The sequence below is a fragment of the Schistocerca serialis genome, chromosome 8 (genome assembly GCF_023864345.2).
Source record: "Schistocerca serialis cubense isolate TAMUIC-IGC-003099 chromosome 8, iqSchSeri2.2, whole genome shotgun sequence".
In the NCBI taxonomy this organism is placed as follows: Eukaryota; Metazoa; Arthropoda; class Insecta; order Orthoptera; family Acrididae; genus Schistocerca; species Schistocerca serialis.
Window position 1 is genome coordinate 619,094,015 of NC_064645.1, and position 13,176 is coordinate 619,107,190.

The 13,176-nt window shown below is 38.9% G+C and overlaps 1 protein-coding gene across 1 annotated transcript in view; it reads left to right on the top strand.

The window, feature by feature from the left end:
* Positions 1 to 13,176, top strand: part of LOC126416266 (rab3 GTPase-activating protein non-catalytic subunit) — a 173,441-nt gene that overhangs the window by 136,189 nt on the left and 24,076 nt on the right. Inside the window, exon 21 of the mRNA XM_050083899.1 lies at positions 1,307 to 1,534. Within this exon, the coding sequence (XP_049939856.1) occupies positions 1,307 to 1,534 (228 nt within the window). The remainder of the gene's footprint in view (positions 1 to 1,306; positions 1,535 to 13,176) is intronic.

Here is a 13,176-nt window from a genome sequence, read left to right on the forward strand (position 1 = left end):
TTGTAAGTGACAGCACACTACTTTTGTGGATGACTGACTGTTAGACAAATATTTTTCAATATTTGCTTAGGTAATGGAGTCAGCTAACCTCTTTGAAAGAACCACAAGCATTGCATTCAGAAACACCACCAGCATGTGCAGAGTGCTACTGATGACCAGAATTTGAGAAATCGTGACTAATTCAGTATTTGTAGAAAATGTTGTTATATTAATAGCAGTTTGATATTCCCCTGTTATTATTTGTAATTAAATAATGAAGTATAATAATAATAATAATCATTATTATAGTAGAAAATCAGGATGAAATGTAACAATATTATGAAAAGGACAGTTGCTACTCACCATACAGCTTAGATGCTGAGTTGCAGATAAGCACAACAGAAAGACTGTTGGAAAGTGTGCTGCTGGCCAACAAGGCTTTTGTCGAAAATAGACAACATGCACACGAACACACACTGACACAAACGCAACTCACACACACCTAACCACAGTCTCTGCCAGCTGAAGCTAGATGGCAAGCAGCAGCAGTTGATGGGAGAGGCAGCTGGGTGGTGGGGGTAAGGAGGTGGCTGAAGGGGGGGGGGGGGGGGGGGACCAAAGACTGAGGGTGCATTGGTGGTCCACCAATGCAGCCTCAGGCCTCAGTCCTCCGTCTTTTTTATTTCTCTCCTTTTCAGCTAACCCCCCCCCCCCCCCCCCCCCCATCCTCCGTCAACCTCCCAACTGCACCTAGCTGCCCTAGCATCTCTTCACTACATCCCTACATGCTACCACAAGCACAACTTTACCGTCCCATCCTGTGCCCCTACCGTGCTATCTCTCCCCCTCCACCTCCCCACCTCAACCTCCTCCTTACCCCCACCACCCAATTGGGTCTCCCATCATGCGCTGCTGCTCGCAGTCTGGCTTCACCTGCCAGAGACTGTGGTCATGTACATGTGTGAGTTGCGTTTGCGTCAGTGTGTGCATCAGTGTCTATTTTCAACGAAAGCATCAGTGGCTGATACCCCTTTTTCCGACAGTCTTATTGTTGTGCCTATCTTTGACTCAGCATCTCTGCTATATGGTTGAGTAGCAACTGTCCTTTTCATAATATTATATTATTATAGTAGTTATATTGTCTGAGTGGCGTAAAATATTGTTGACGCTGCTGTTATGTACTCTAATCCTTTACAGCGAAACATTGTTATTTTTAAGAGAAATCGTTGTTTCCTTTTAAATAATGTCTTTACTGCCAGAGTATGTTGTAGTAGAAGTTGACTACTCTTGATCACTAAACCTCAAGTGCTTCTGGTAATTGTTACAGGCAGTCACAGGTAGCACAGGTACTTCGTGCGTTCTGAGGATGTTGAGAAGCGAAGAGCTGTGGCACTCTGATGCTGGTCCTCCTCCACTGGCTCAGCTTGCTCTCTCCCAGTCGCTAGCAAACTTTGACCTTGTGCACTTACACCGGCAGCTAGCAACAGCACTGCAGATGATGATGGCATTCAGTATGAGGCTGCCACGACCAATTGCAACACTTTTTGACACGATGGTAAGTGCTCTCTCTCTCTCTCTCTCTCTCTCTCTCTCTCTCTCTCTATTTCTCTATCTCTTTCTCTCTTTTGATTAGGAGAGATGTGCAGGTTGTTTTCTCTTAATTCAAAGTTAGTATTTTGTGGTTGTTTCTTTTTCTTCACATACAACTAAGTGAACTTTATTACTCAACTTTGTACCCCCAACTATGCTTCAGCTTAGTAGGTGTGAATTATTGGCCACTCCAAAAAAAGATTTTACTGCCAGAGTCATCAGAATGAGAGGACAAGGCTCACCCAGATATTAAATTTCTCATTTTTTTAATTTTGTGTTTTATTTTCTAAGCACAGTTACATGAAAAACTTTAATGGCAACAGATACAGTGATGTATGAGCATGACATAATCACCAACAAAAATGAGACCTTGTCACATTGTGGAATCAAATTTTCTATTGCTGTGTCATAGAAGTCTGCCCTTTGGAAGGGGCCACTTGGCACACACTTTTCTGAACATCAGACACTTATTGATAGTTCATCCAACAAGGATTGCGTTTTCTGTGGAAAATGATGGCTGAGATCCATAAATGTGGAGTGATGGTTTTCCGTTATGTGCGGTTTCACCCAGCTCCACAAGGTCATCATTGATGAGGGACATGTGCCCAATGTGTGGTTTCACCCAGCTCCACAAGGTCATCATTGATGAGGGACATGCACCCACGGCCCTCTTCAATATGGATGATTTGATGACTTTCAAAAAATTCCCTTCACCATCAGTGCACCACCTGTTTGCTTGTGGCCTTTGATCCCCACAACTTACACAGCTGACGATGAATTTAGATTGCTGCTATGTTTTGTGCCTTGGTTAGTTAGATAGTTTGTTAGTTAATGTTCCATAGATCAGTTGAATAATTCTTTTATCGGAATGATGTAGAATGAGTTAGTTTCAGGATATGTATACATTATTAATGTTAACTGTAATGAACCCTTTTTTTAGTCCTATGCATGCAACTCACTTAAAAAGAAGTTTTTTTTCTTTCTATGTATCCTGGCCAGCAGTTTCTGAGTAGAAATTTGTCAGTGGAGTAGAAGGAGTTATCCAGGAGAAATCATTTTAAGATATATTTAAAACTTGCTTTACTGCCTGTCGGACATTTTATGGTGTTGGGTAACTGATCAAAAATGTTTGTTGCTTCACATTGAACTGCTTTCTAAGCCACTGTTAGCTTTCTTTAATAATTGATAGTAAAGGTAATTTTTCCCTGTAGTGCTGTAAGTATGAACATCAGTATTCCTTTCTTTTGAAATTGTGATGCATTACGTACGATGAATTTCAGTAGTGAATATATGTATTGTGAGAGTGCACTTAGAATGCCTAGTTCCTCGAAGAGGTACCTATGTGGCCTCCATAGGTAGACACCATGTATCTTTCTTACTACTCTTCTGTGTGCAGTCAGTACTTTCTTTCTAAGTGATGACTTACACCAGAAAATTATTCTATAAGACTATACTGAGTGGAAATATTCAAAATACAGTAAACTCTTGGTTATCTGCAGGAAGATTATCAGTTTTGCAGATTATTGATGTCCTATTTCTCCTTTCTCTTCTTCTTCTTCTTTTATCACTGAAATTTTTCTTTAATCTAGGAGTGGTTGCAGTGAATGATGATCTCATGTTACAACACGAGGGTAGTAAACAAGTGCTGGATTCTGATTGTTGCAGGACATAGTCATTGGTTTCTGTTAGTGTCGAATAGTATCTGAAAAGTGAAAGCATGTTGTGTTAATGAAATAGTAGAAACTGGAACTAATACACAAGTTTGATAAATCCAATATTGGTACACAAACTCCAGAATTGATGTTCAGTGTGGGTGAAACTAAAAGAAGACTATCCAGACAGGTCTCAGAAGGCCCAATACTACCGATCTACCTCATCCTCAGCCAGCAACATAACTGGATGTGTATATGGAGGGGCATGTTGTCAGCACAACCCTCTCTAGGCCATTATCCATTTTTGTGACTGGAACCACTACTACTCAGTCAAGTAGCTTCTCAGTTGGCCTCACAAGGACCGAGAGCACCCCGCTTGCCAACAGCACTTGGCGAGCTCAGACAGTCACCCGTTCAAGTGCTAACCAAACCTGACAGTGTTTAACTTCAGTGATCTAACAGGAACCATGTTACCACTGCAGCGAGAATGTGGGTGAAACTGTGATCCATGATATTTGGAAAACCAATGACAAAATAATTCAGTGCACTAGCAGTTTAACAGGGAAGGCTGTGAAAATGTCAACTTACGCAGAACTGAATAAAGCTGTGTTCTAATGGTTTCAGCAGAAAAGAGTAGAGGGCACACAAGTATCTGGCCCAGTATGTATCAGATGAGCCCAGTTTTTCTTCAAAACCTTGGGGTTTTAAGGAGATTTTAATGCATTGTCTTGCAATGTTAAAACAGCATAATGGTATCTGGGAGATTGCTGTCCAAGGAGGAAAGTTAGTAGGGATAATATGGTTGAATTTTGTAGTGATTTCCAGGAGTTTATTGCATGGGAAAATTTAGAGCTGAAGCAAATAAACTGTGCAGACAAAACTGGGTTGTTTCAGAAGTGTCTGCCAACAAGGACTTCAGCTTTCAAGACAGAGCATAGTGCACCTGGTTATACATCAAACAAGGAAAGGATAACTGTGTTGTGTTTTGCTGAAGGTACAGGACCACTTAAAGTCAAGCTTGGTGTAATAGGTAAAGTTAAAAACAGTGGTGTTTCAAAGGAAAAGAATTGCATAATTTACTCACCCATTATTTTCACCAGAAATGGGCCTAGATGGATCACACAATATTTCAAACATGGTTCCATAATTGCTTTGTGCCACAGGTGCGAGAACATTTAATGTTCAAGAGTCTATCTAGAAGAGCTGTATTGTCACTGGACAGTGTGCCATCGCATCTGGATGAAAATGTTCTGTTAACAGATGATGGGATGATAATTGTAAAATATTCACTTCCTAATGTTGTAGCCTTAATCCAGCCAATGGATCAGGGCGTCATTGTTGCCATGAAGGAAATTTATAGAGGAAGTCTGCTACAAAAACTTATTGTGAGGGTAGAAATCGTCAAACGTTTTAGAAACAGTTAACTGTTCTAGACGCAATTTATAAAGTGTTTAAATACAGCCAAGTCTTGGAAAAACATTAATCCTAAGAAATTGATGAAATCAGTAATTCTGATGATGGAGAAGACTGCTCATTAGCACCGTTAGCTGCTGTTTCAAAAAGTACAACAGGATCTGAAACTGTTGACATAAATATTTTTCTGAATGGTCTGACATCAGCTGTACAGAGCCGGATCGTGAGATGTTGAGTAATAGTACTATTGTTCAGCAAATACAAGGGATACCTGAGGAGATGAACGACAGTGACAAAGATGACAACATTCCTCTAATTCCAGGAACAGTAACCATTCATTTATCAGCATGTAAGTGGGCTAAAGCGTTACTAGACTACCTGGTACATTAAGAAGATGTTGCCCATTCTGACAAGTTGGTGACGCATAAAGCTCGTAGTGTGATATGTAAAAGACAAGTTAGCTCTCTGAGACAGAAATCAGTTGAAGACTATTTTGTTTCAAACTAGTGTAATGTAAGGTGAAACTGGATTTCGGTTTTTGAACAACCTTAATACAGGACTATGTACTTTAATTGTGGATTATCCATGGAATATGATTATGCCCAGTATTCAAGTCCCCAATTACCATGGACAGTTGAGAGTTTACTGTATGTCGGCATTAATTCACATGTTTCCAAGGTTAGCAATTATATTAACAGCAAATGTAGCTGAATGAAATTGTTTGAGAAGCTCAGTAATGTGCTTCTTCCAGTTCAAGTTTTCATCAATATGTACACCCAGACATTTGGAGCATTCTATCGTATTTAACACTCCTCTTCATGTGCTACATCTGTTGTTGGTATGACTCTTATTTGTTGTACAAAATTAACTATAGTGTGCTTTTTTCTTCTAAAAGTTAGGGAGAGTCCATTTTCTAATAACCACTTAAGTCTTTGGAAAATATCCTTACCATATCTTCTGTCGCTTTCATTGTAATGTAATTTACTAAAGCACTAGTGTCATATGCAAAAAGTACCAATTCTGTTTGTTGGATGTTAACTGGAAGGTTATTCATCCAAAATTGAATCCAAGGACCTTCTGATATGATTTCCCCCCAGTCACTAAAATTTTCTGCCCCTCCAACATTGTTTGAATTATTCAGAACAACTTTTTGTGTTGTGTTCGTTACATATGATTCAAACCCACTGTGTGTAAAACTATCAGTCCCATAAAACATGATCTACACAATCAAACACCTTGGAAAGATCACAAAAAATACCAACTAGTGATAATTTATTATTTAACGTTATAGTATTTGTTGAAAAAATGTTTATTTACATCTAAATCTTCATCTATACTTTGCAAACCATAGTGAGGTGCATGGTAGAGGGTACAGTTATTAAGGTACCAGTTGTTAGGGTTTCTTCCTGTTCCATTCACATATGGAGCACAGGAAGTATGATAATTTGGATGCCTCTATGTGTGCAGCGATTATTCTAATCTTATTCTCACGATACATAGGGGGTTGTAATATGTTCCTAGAGTCATCGTTTAAATCCAGTTCTTGAAACTTTGTTAATAGACTTGCTCGGGATAGTTTGTGTCTTATCTTCAGGAGTCCTCCAGTTCAGTTCCTTCAGTATCTCTGTGACACTACAAACCTGTGATCATTAATGCTACCCTTCTCTATATACATTCAGTATTCCCTGTTAGTCCTATCTGATAAGGGTACCACAACACACTTGAGCAATATTCTAAATTGGGTAGCATGAGCGATTTATAATCAATCTTCTTCCTCTTCTTCTTCTTCTTCTTCTTCTTCTTCTTCTTCTTTTTTTTTTTTTTTTTTTTTTTTTTTTTTTTTTTTTTTTTTTTTTTTTAGACTGATGGCACTTGGTCACTATTCTCCCAATAAATTGAAGTCCACCGCTTGCTTTTCCCACGACTGGACCTATATGACCATTTCATTTCCTGTCCGTACAAGTGTTACACCAGGTATTTGTATGAGCTGGACAATACTCATTGATATTATAGTCCCAAGATTTGACAGTTTTTCATTTTGTAAAGTGAAAAATTTTAAATTTCTGAACATTTAGAACAAGTTGATAGTCTATGCAACATGTTGAAATCTTATCAAGATAAATAGCATTCACAGTTGAATAACCTTTCTAGAATCCAAACTATGAACTGTTTCTACTTACGTGTGAGACTACTCTTTTCAAATATTTTGGAAAAAAATGTCAGTAGGGAAAGGCCGTGTCACCCTTCTTATGATGAGGTTTACGGTGACAATTACATATTTTAATATTTTAAACTGTTTGGAAAAATTCCCTGTGCGAGGATGCATTACATGTATCCCACTAAGGACATTACTTATTAAGTTGGAACAACTTTTCAGAATTCTGTTTGAAATTCCATCATCACCACATGATCTTATGTTTTTTAGAATTTTTTATAATTCTGTTAATTTCAATTAAGGATGTTGGTGCTACATCTAGTTGCTTAAAGTTGTGTGGAAAGACATTTTAATACATTTTCTTGCCTCTTCAACTGAATTGTTTAATCCTGTTTCTGCTGGTACATTAAGAAACTGATTGTTAAAACTACTTGCAACTTGTGAATTACCAGTCACACCATTGTCATGTAGTTTAATTGTAATGATTTCTTGTGCACTGACTGGATATCCTGCCCCCCATATAGTTTTAACCTTATTGTTTGCAGTATTTATTCCTGTCAGGATATTCATACTTCTGGACAACTTAATGACTTTCCTTAAAATACCACAGTATTTTTTTCTTCCTTTTTGTGTAGTATTCAAGTAATGTTGGATCTTGACTTCGATCTTAATATAAATTTCCCTCTTACTTTTACATGAAATGTTAATTCCCTGTGTCATCCATGCCCTGTCTTCTGAATAACTTTTTAGGAAAGCAGTTTTCAGATATTGACACAAAACTTTCTAAGGAATAAATTGAGTTTGACATTACCACCTCTTTCACCCGAGACCACCTCTTTTAATGTACTCTTAAAACTCTTTGTGTCCTGTTCTCGTTAGTAAGCCTCACTGCATTATGTGGGCCTGTCTCGGGAATGTAACATTCCATGTTGTTTATTTCCATTAATTGTGCATCATGATCAGACAGTCCATTAATTTCAGTACACATTAATTGTTTCAGTCTGAGCACTGTCTACAAAAAATGTTATCAATCAGTTCCTGCAGGCAATTTGAAAAATTGGTAGCCTGCAAAGAAGAAGAAGAAGAAGAAGAAAAAGAGAGAAAGAAAGGACAAACAGAAATATAAATGTTGTAGGAAAGTTCTGGGTGTATGTGAATACTTTTGGATTACAGGAGACCACTCGCTGGAAAGCAGACCTGCTGATTCATTGATAGGCACATACAAACAGAAAGGAAGCTTGCTAGCTGTCAGAATAATCCTTTTTTTTGAGCTATAATAAATTATACAAACATACACCTACGCATACACACGGCTGTGCTCCTACAGTGTCTCGGCAGGATGAAAAGTGCCAGTGCTGTATTTTACGGGGGCTGTGTCAAGTGGGGTGTGTAGAGGGAATGGGGGGGGGGGGGGGGGAGAGAGAGAGAGAGAGGTGGGAGGCAAAAAGAGAAATTGGGGGTTGGTGACTAGCACTCGGAGGGAGGAAGTCAGTATGCCGAATATGAGTGTGAGAGAGATGGGTAGCAGGTACATGGGCTGGGTATGTGATATCAAAGCCAGTGGGGAGTGCCACAGCCTGAAGATGACACGAGGGTGTGGATCGGAAAGGGGTGATTGACAGAGGATAGGCCAGGATGATTACAGGAGTGAAGGGTATGTTGCAGGAATAACTCCTATCTTCGTAGTTATCCATCCTACCCAACACAAACCTCACCACAACCTGCAAAACTTGCTAAAATACTGCACTGGCACTGTTTATCCAGCAGACACCATGTAGGGGCATGGGAATGGGCATAGGCCTTTTTTTTTAAACTGTAGCTGAAAAAAATATCACTCCGAAAGCTGGCAGTATTTCTTTCTTTTTGTGCGTGTGTTTATATCTATGACTCAATGCTTTTGCTTTTCAGTGAGAAGTAACCTGTACTCCGAAAATATATTTAAAAGAAGGAAGCTCATTTTAATAGTATTTGCTGCACTAGGAATATGTTCGTTAAAGTTAAAACTGATTGTGTGTACATATCCCGTAAACCAGTTCATTCCTCATCATTTTGATACAAAAAACATTCAAATGATCTATGGAACAACTGCTTCTGCAGAAAGAAAAAGCTCTATGGGCGGACGAAATCGAAATGTTCCCGGGCAAGGCTACAGGTAGCATTGAATCTCCCTGAAGCTCCCAGGAGTTCACGTGACACTCCTAATGTGAGAAACCCATAAGATACTATATAAGTGTTAGCCCAGGAACTTTTGGTAACCCCCCCCCCTGCCCCCCCCCCTCCCCCCACCCCCCACACACACACACACACACACCTGATAAAATCCTAAATGACACTGTTTTTGAGCCGTGAGACCCACATTAGAAATTATCTTATTTCCTTGTTAGTGAAAATTTCTGTTTTTCCTTGTTCTGTGGCTTATGAAGTGACAAAAATAAGAAATTATGTTGAGGAGAAGTGTCTGAAGTTTTTAATGTATAAACTATTAAATTCTCATGCGATAGATTATGTTGTAGATGAGTTTTTATCAATGGTCGTGTAGTTGAATATTGAATAAAATATGTCTGTTTTATACCATGGCAGTTGTGCATTCATACCTGTCTAATTAGACCATAGAACGATAGAACTCAATGAAAATGGGTTATTTTATATCTCGTAGATATAATACATACAATGAAAAAAATGGAAGGTGACAAGTTTCCAACAATTCAGTTTATTTTGTTATGGATGCACAAACTGAAAAGTCTTTGTAACACAGAGCTTGACAGTACATAGGTACATACATTTAAATTACTGTAGACACGTCTCATGTTTATCAAATGAAAACTGCGCTTAATTGCAAAACACCGGTTTTATGGTCACCAGCATTTTGGCAGCACAGTAAAATGGTTGTATTATCATCTATTAACTGTAGTCTACAAGTGCTGAAACATTGCTGTCTTTGCCTCACAGATGGAAAGGTGGAAATTCCGACATTGCACAGGATAGTAACAATTCTGTTGTTTGTATGTTTTTCAGAAGACTAAAGAAAAAACAGAAGAGTAAGTGTGGGACACATATATATGAAAGGAAGTGCCAAACTTGCAAATTAACTGGTAAAAACACACATGAAAAATGCGGTAGATAAAAGTTACATTACAGAAAACATTATATAGTCTTACTAGGTACTTTAGAAAATACACAGAATAAACTGTAATTTCATAAAGAAAAGTTTGTATAGTTCATTTGTTTCTTCTTTGCCACTGCTACAGTATACACTGTACCCTCAAAACTGAATAACTCCTTCATTATTTTGTCAGAAACTTTATGGCCTTCTGCTCTGCGTTGCTTGAACCACTGCAACAAACAGCCTTCCACATCCTCATATTTTCCACGATGAATGTGTGTCCAAGTACTATTAGCAGTTTTGAATACACTTGTCCTGTCTTCAGTTTCCTTTGCCTCAAGTATAATGGAATTTAAGGTAATTCCTAATTCCTTGGCAATATCCACTCACTTTCAATTGGTATCATCCCTCACTGTACAGTTCTGCATCTGACGTATATGCTCACTCGAATTGCTCGGTGCATGTAGTTCCGCTAAGCCCGTCGGATGTCAGTACAGCTGCTTTGGACTGAGGGGATAATCATACTCAACTTCCATGACGCTCATTTGAGCATTGCACGCTCAAATTGCCTGGCTGTCTACTGTAGGTACCCGAGTGCCGCTCAGTTGCCCATTGTAGGATCACAGTGCTTGAACCTGAGGTGAAGGAGAGTGCGAAAGTGAAACTTGGTTCGAAATAATGTATCTCCTGAGTGCAAAAGACAGTGGATGTAATAATGTTTGGGAGAGATTTTCATTAGTGACTGATGAGGATGATGGCTACATGTACAGTAGCAAGTGCTCTGTTCTCCTGTCTTAAAGATCTGCCACCACACATCTGAAGGCACATGTCCACAGAGCATGACAAAGTGTATGTTCTGGAGCATTAGTAGTTTCAGTGAAAACTACAATAATTGAAAAGGTGCGTAGAAATGTATGCCCGAGACCTTCATCCATTTGCATTAACATTAGGCGTAGGATTTCTTGCTTTATGTCAGGAGGTTGTAAGTGTCAGTTCAGAACTGGGACATGTAGATGTTTCCAACATTTTGCCTCATCTTATGATGGTAGTATGAAACACTGAAAGACAAGCCGATGAAATTCGAGTGAGTATGATGCCCAGCTTTATACATGGAATAGGTGTGAATGAATGAGGATGTACAGCAGAAATATGGACCGATGCATATGGGGAAATGTATTACCTATCTAGTACTGTGCACTTTGACTATCAACATGAGGTACTGCGAAACATGGTATTGGTGACAACTCACTTTTCCGAAAAGAAAAAAAAAAAAAGATGGCAAATTTATTAAGAACTACATTGAGGAAACTTTATTCAAATTTTTGGGAGTAAATCCCCCAGCATTTTAATAAAATTTCACTTGCCGCTGACTGAGGCACTAATCTATGGAACCCACTGCAATCCTTTCAGTACTATGCATGCATTAAACTTTTTGAACACAGTCTTGAAACACTTGTTGGATTTGATAAATGGGTGTGGAGTGGTTTATCCCATGACTTATTCTGCTAAAGACAGTGTCCCTTTTGTGGAGAAAACTGATGAAGTGAATTCAGTGCAGACAAACTTGAAGCAAGAAACAGAGTAAAAGTGGGACAGCTCGTTTAGAATGCTACTGTGTGTAGTAAGGCAGTACAACAAAATCCTGGAACTGCTTCCAGAGAGAGGCATCTCTGAAAAACATACTGGTTACGACAAGAACACTGCAAAAGAACTCGTGACATTTGTAGTGCCATTCAAAGATGTGATGAGAATGCTGGAAGGTGACAAGTTTCCAAAAATTCAGTTTGTTTTGTTATGGATGCACAAACTGAAAAGTCTTTGTAACACAGAGCCTGAAGATACATAGGTATATACATTTAAATTACTGTAGACACACCTCATGTTTAGCAAATGAAAACTGCACTTAATTGCAAAATGCAGGGTTTTTTGATTACCAGCATTTTGGCAGCACAGTAAAATGGTCATATCGCCACCTATTAACTGTAGATTCTACAAGTGCTGAAACATTGCTGTCTTTGTCTCACAGATGAGAAGGTGGAAATTCCGATACTGCACAGGATAGCAACAATTCTGTGGTTGTCCTTCCGATTACAGAAAATGATGTCTGTATCTGATAGAGATGAGACATTAAATACTGAGCATCAAATGTGCGATGAAATATCGGTTTCTGAAAAGCTAGAATAAAATTATAACGTGGATGTAACATCTTACCCTGCTTTTGTTGTATCTGTAGATATTTATTTATATCAATATAATAGAGCGAAACATTCCATGTGGGAAAAATATATCTAAAAACAAAGATGATGTAACTTACCAAGCGAAAGTGTTGGCATGTTGATAGGCACACAAACATACACACAAAATTCAAGCTTTTGCAACCAACGGTTGCTTCGTCAGGAAAGAGGGAAGGAGAGGGAAAGACGAAAGGATGGGGGCTTTAAGGGAGAGGGTAAGGAGTCATTCCAATCCCGGGAGCGGAAAGACTTACCTTAGGGGGAAAAAGGACAGGTATACACTCGCGCGCACACACACACACATATCCATCCGCACATATACAGACACAAGCAGACATTTGATGTGTGTGTGTGTGTGTGTGTGTGTGTGTGTGTGTGTGTGTGTGTGTGTGTGTGTGTGTGCGCGCGAGTATATACCTGTCCTTTTTTCCCCCTAAGGTAAGTCTTTCCGCTCCCGGGATCGGAATGACTCCTTACCCTCTCCCTTAAAACCTTCTCCTTCCCTCTTTCCTGACGAAGCAACAGTTGGTTGCGAAAGCTTGAATTTTGTTTGTGTGTCTATCAACATGCCAACGCTTTCGCTTGGTAAGTTACATCATCTTTGTTTTTAGATATATTTATTTATATCTGTAGATATTTGTTTATAACTGTTGAGAGACTGTCAGCTACACTCAGCAGCCGAGAAAATGAAGTATCTGTTTTCAGAGTGACTAGATTGTGGTCCATGTCACACTCAATCTAGTGACGAAGTTGACTTGTACGCAACCTGAATGGGTAGTCGTGACGATGAAGATCGTCTTGAAAGGTGAACTCATAACTGTAGTCTTTCCCATACCTCTCAAATTCAGCGAGAAGAATGTTTTGTGTTCCAGCCTCAAATCTGAATAGTGAAAGAAATTTCAGTGCAGTTCGGAAAATTATCTCAGACGGATGAAGCAAACTTATCTGAAATGAGTTGTTTCATTGTAATTTCACCAACAGGGAATCATTTAGAGGCTATTTTGCTATTGCTAGATTTCTAATTTGTTTGGAAATCAAGTCCACATACAT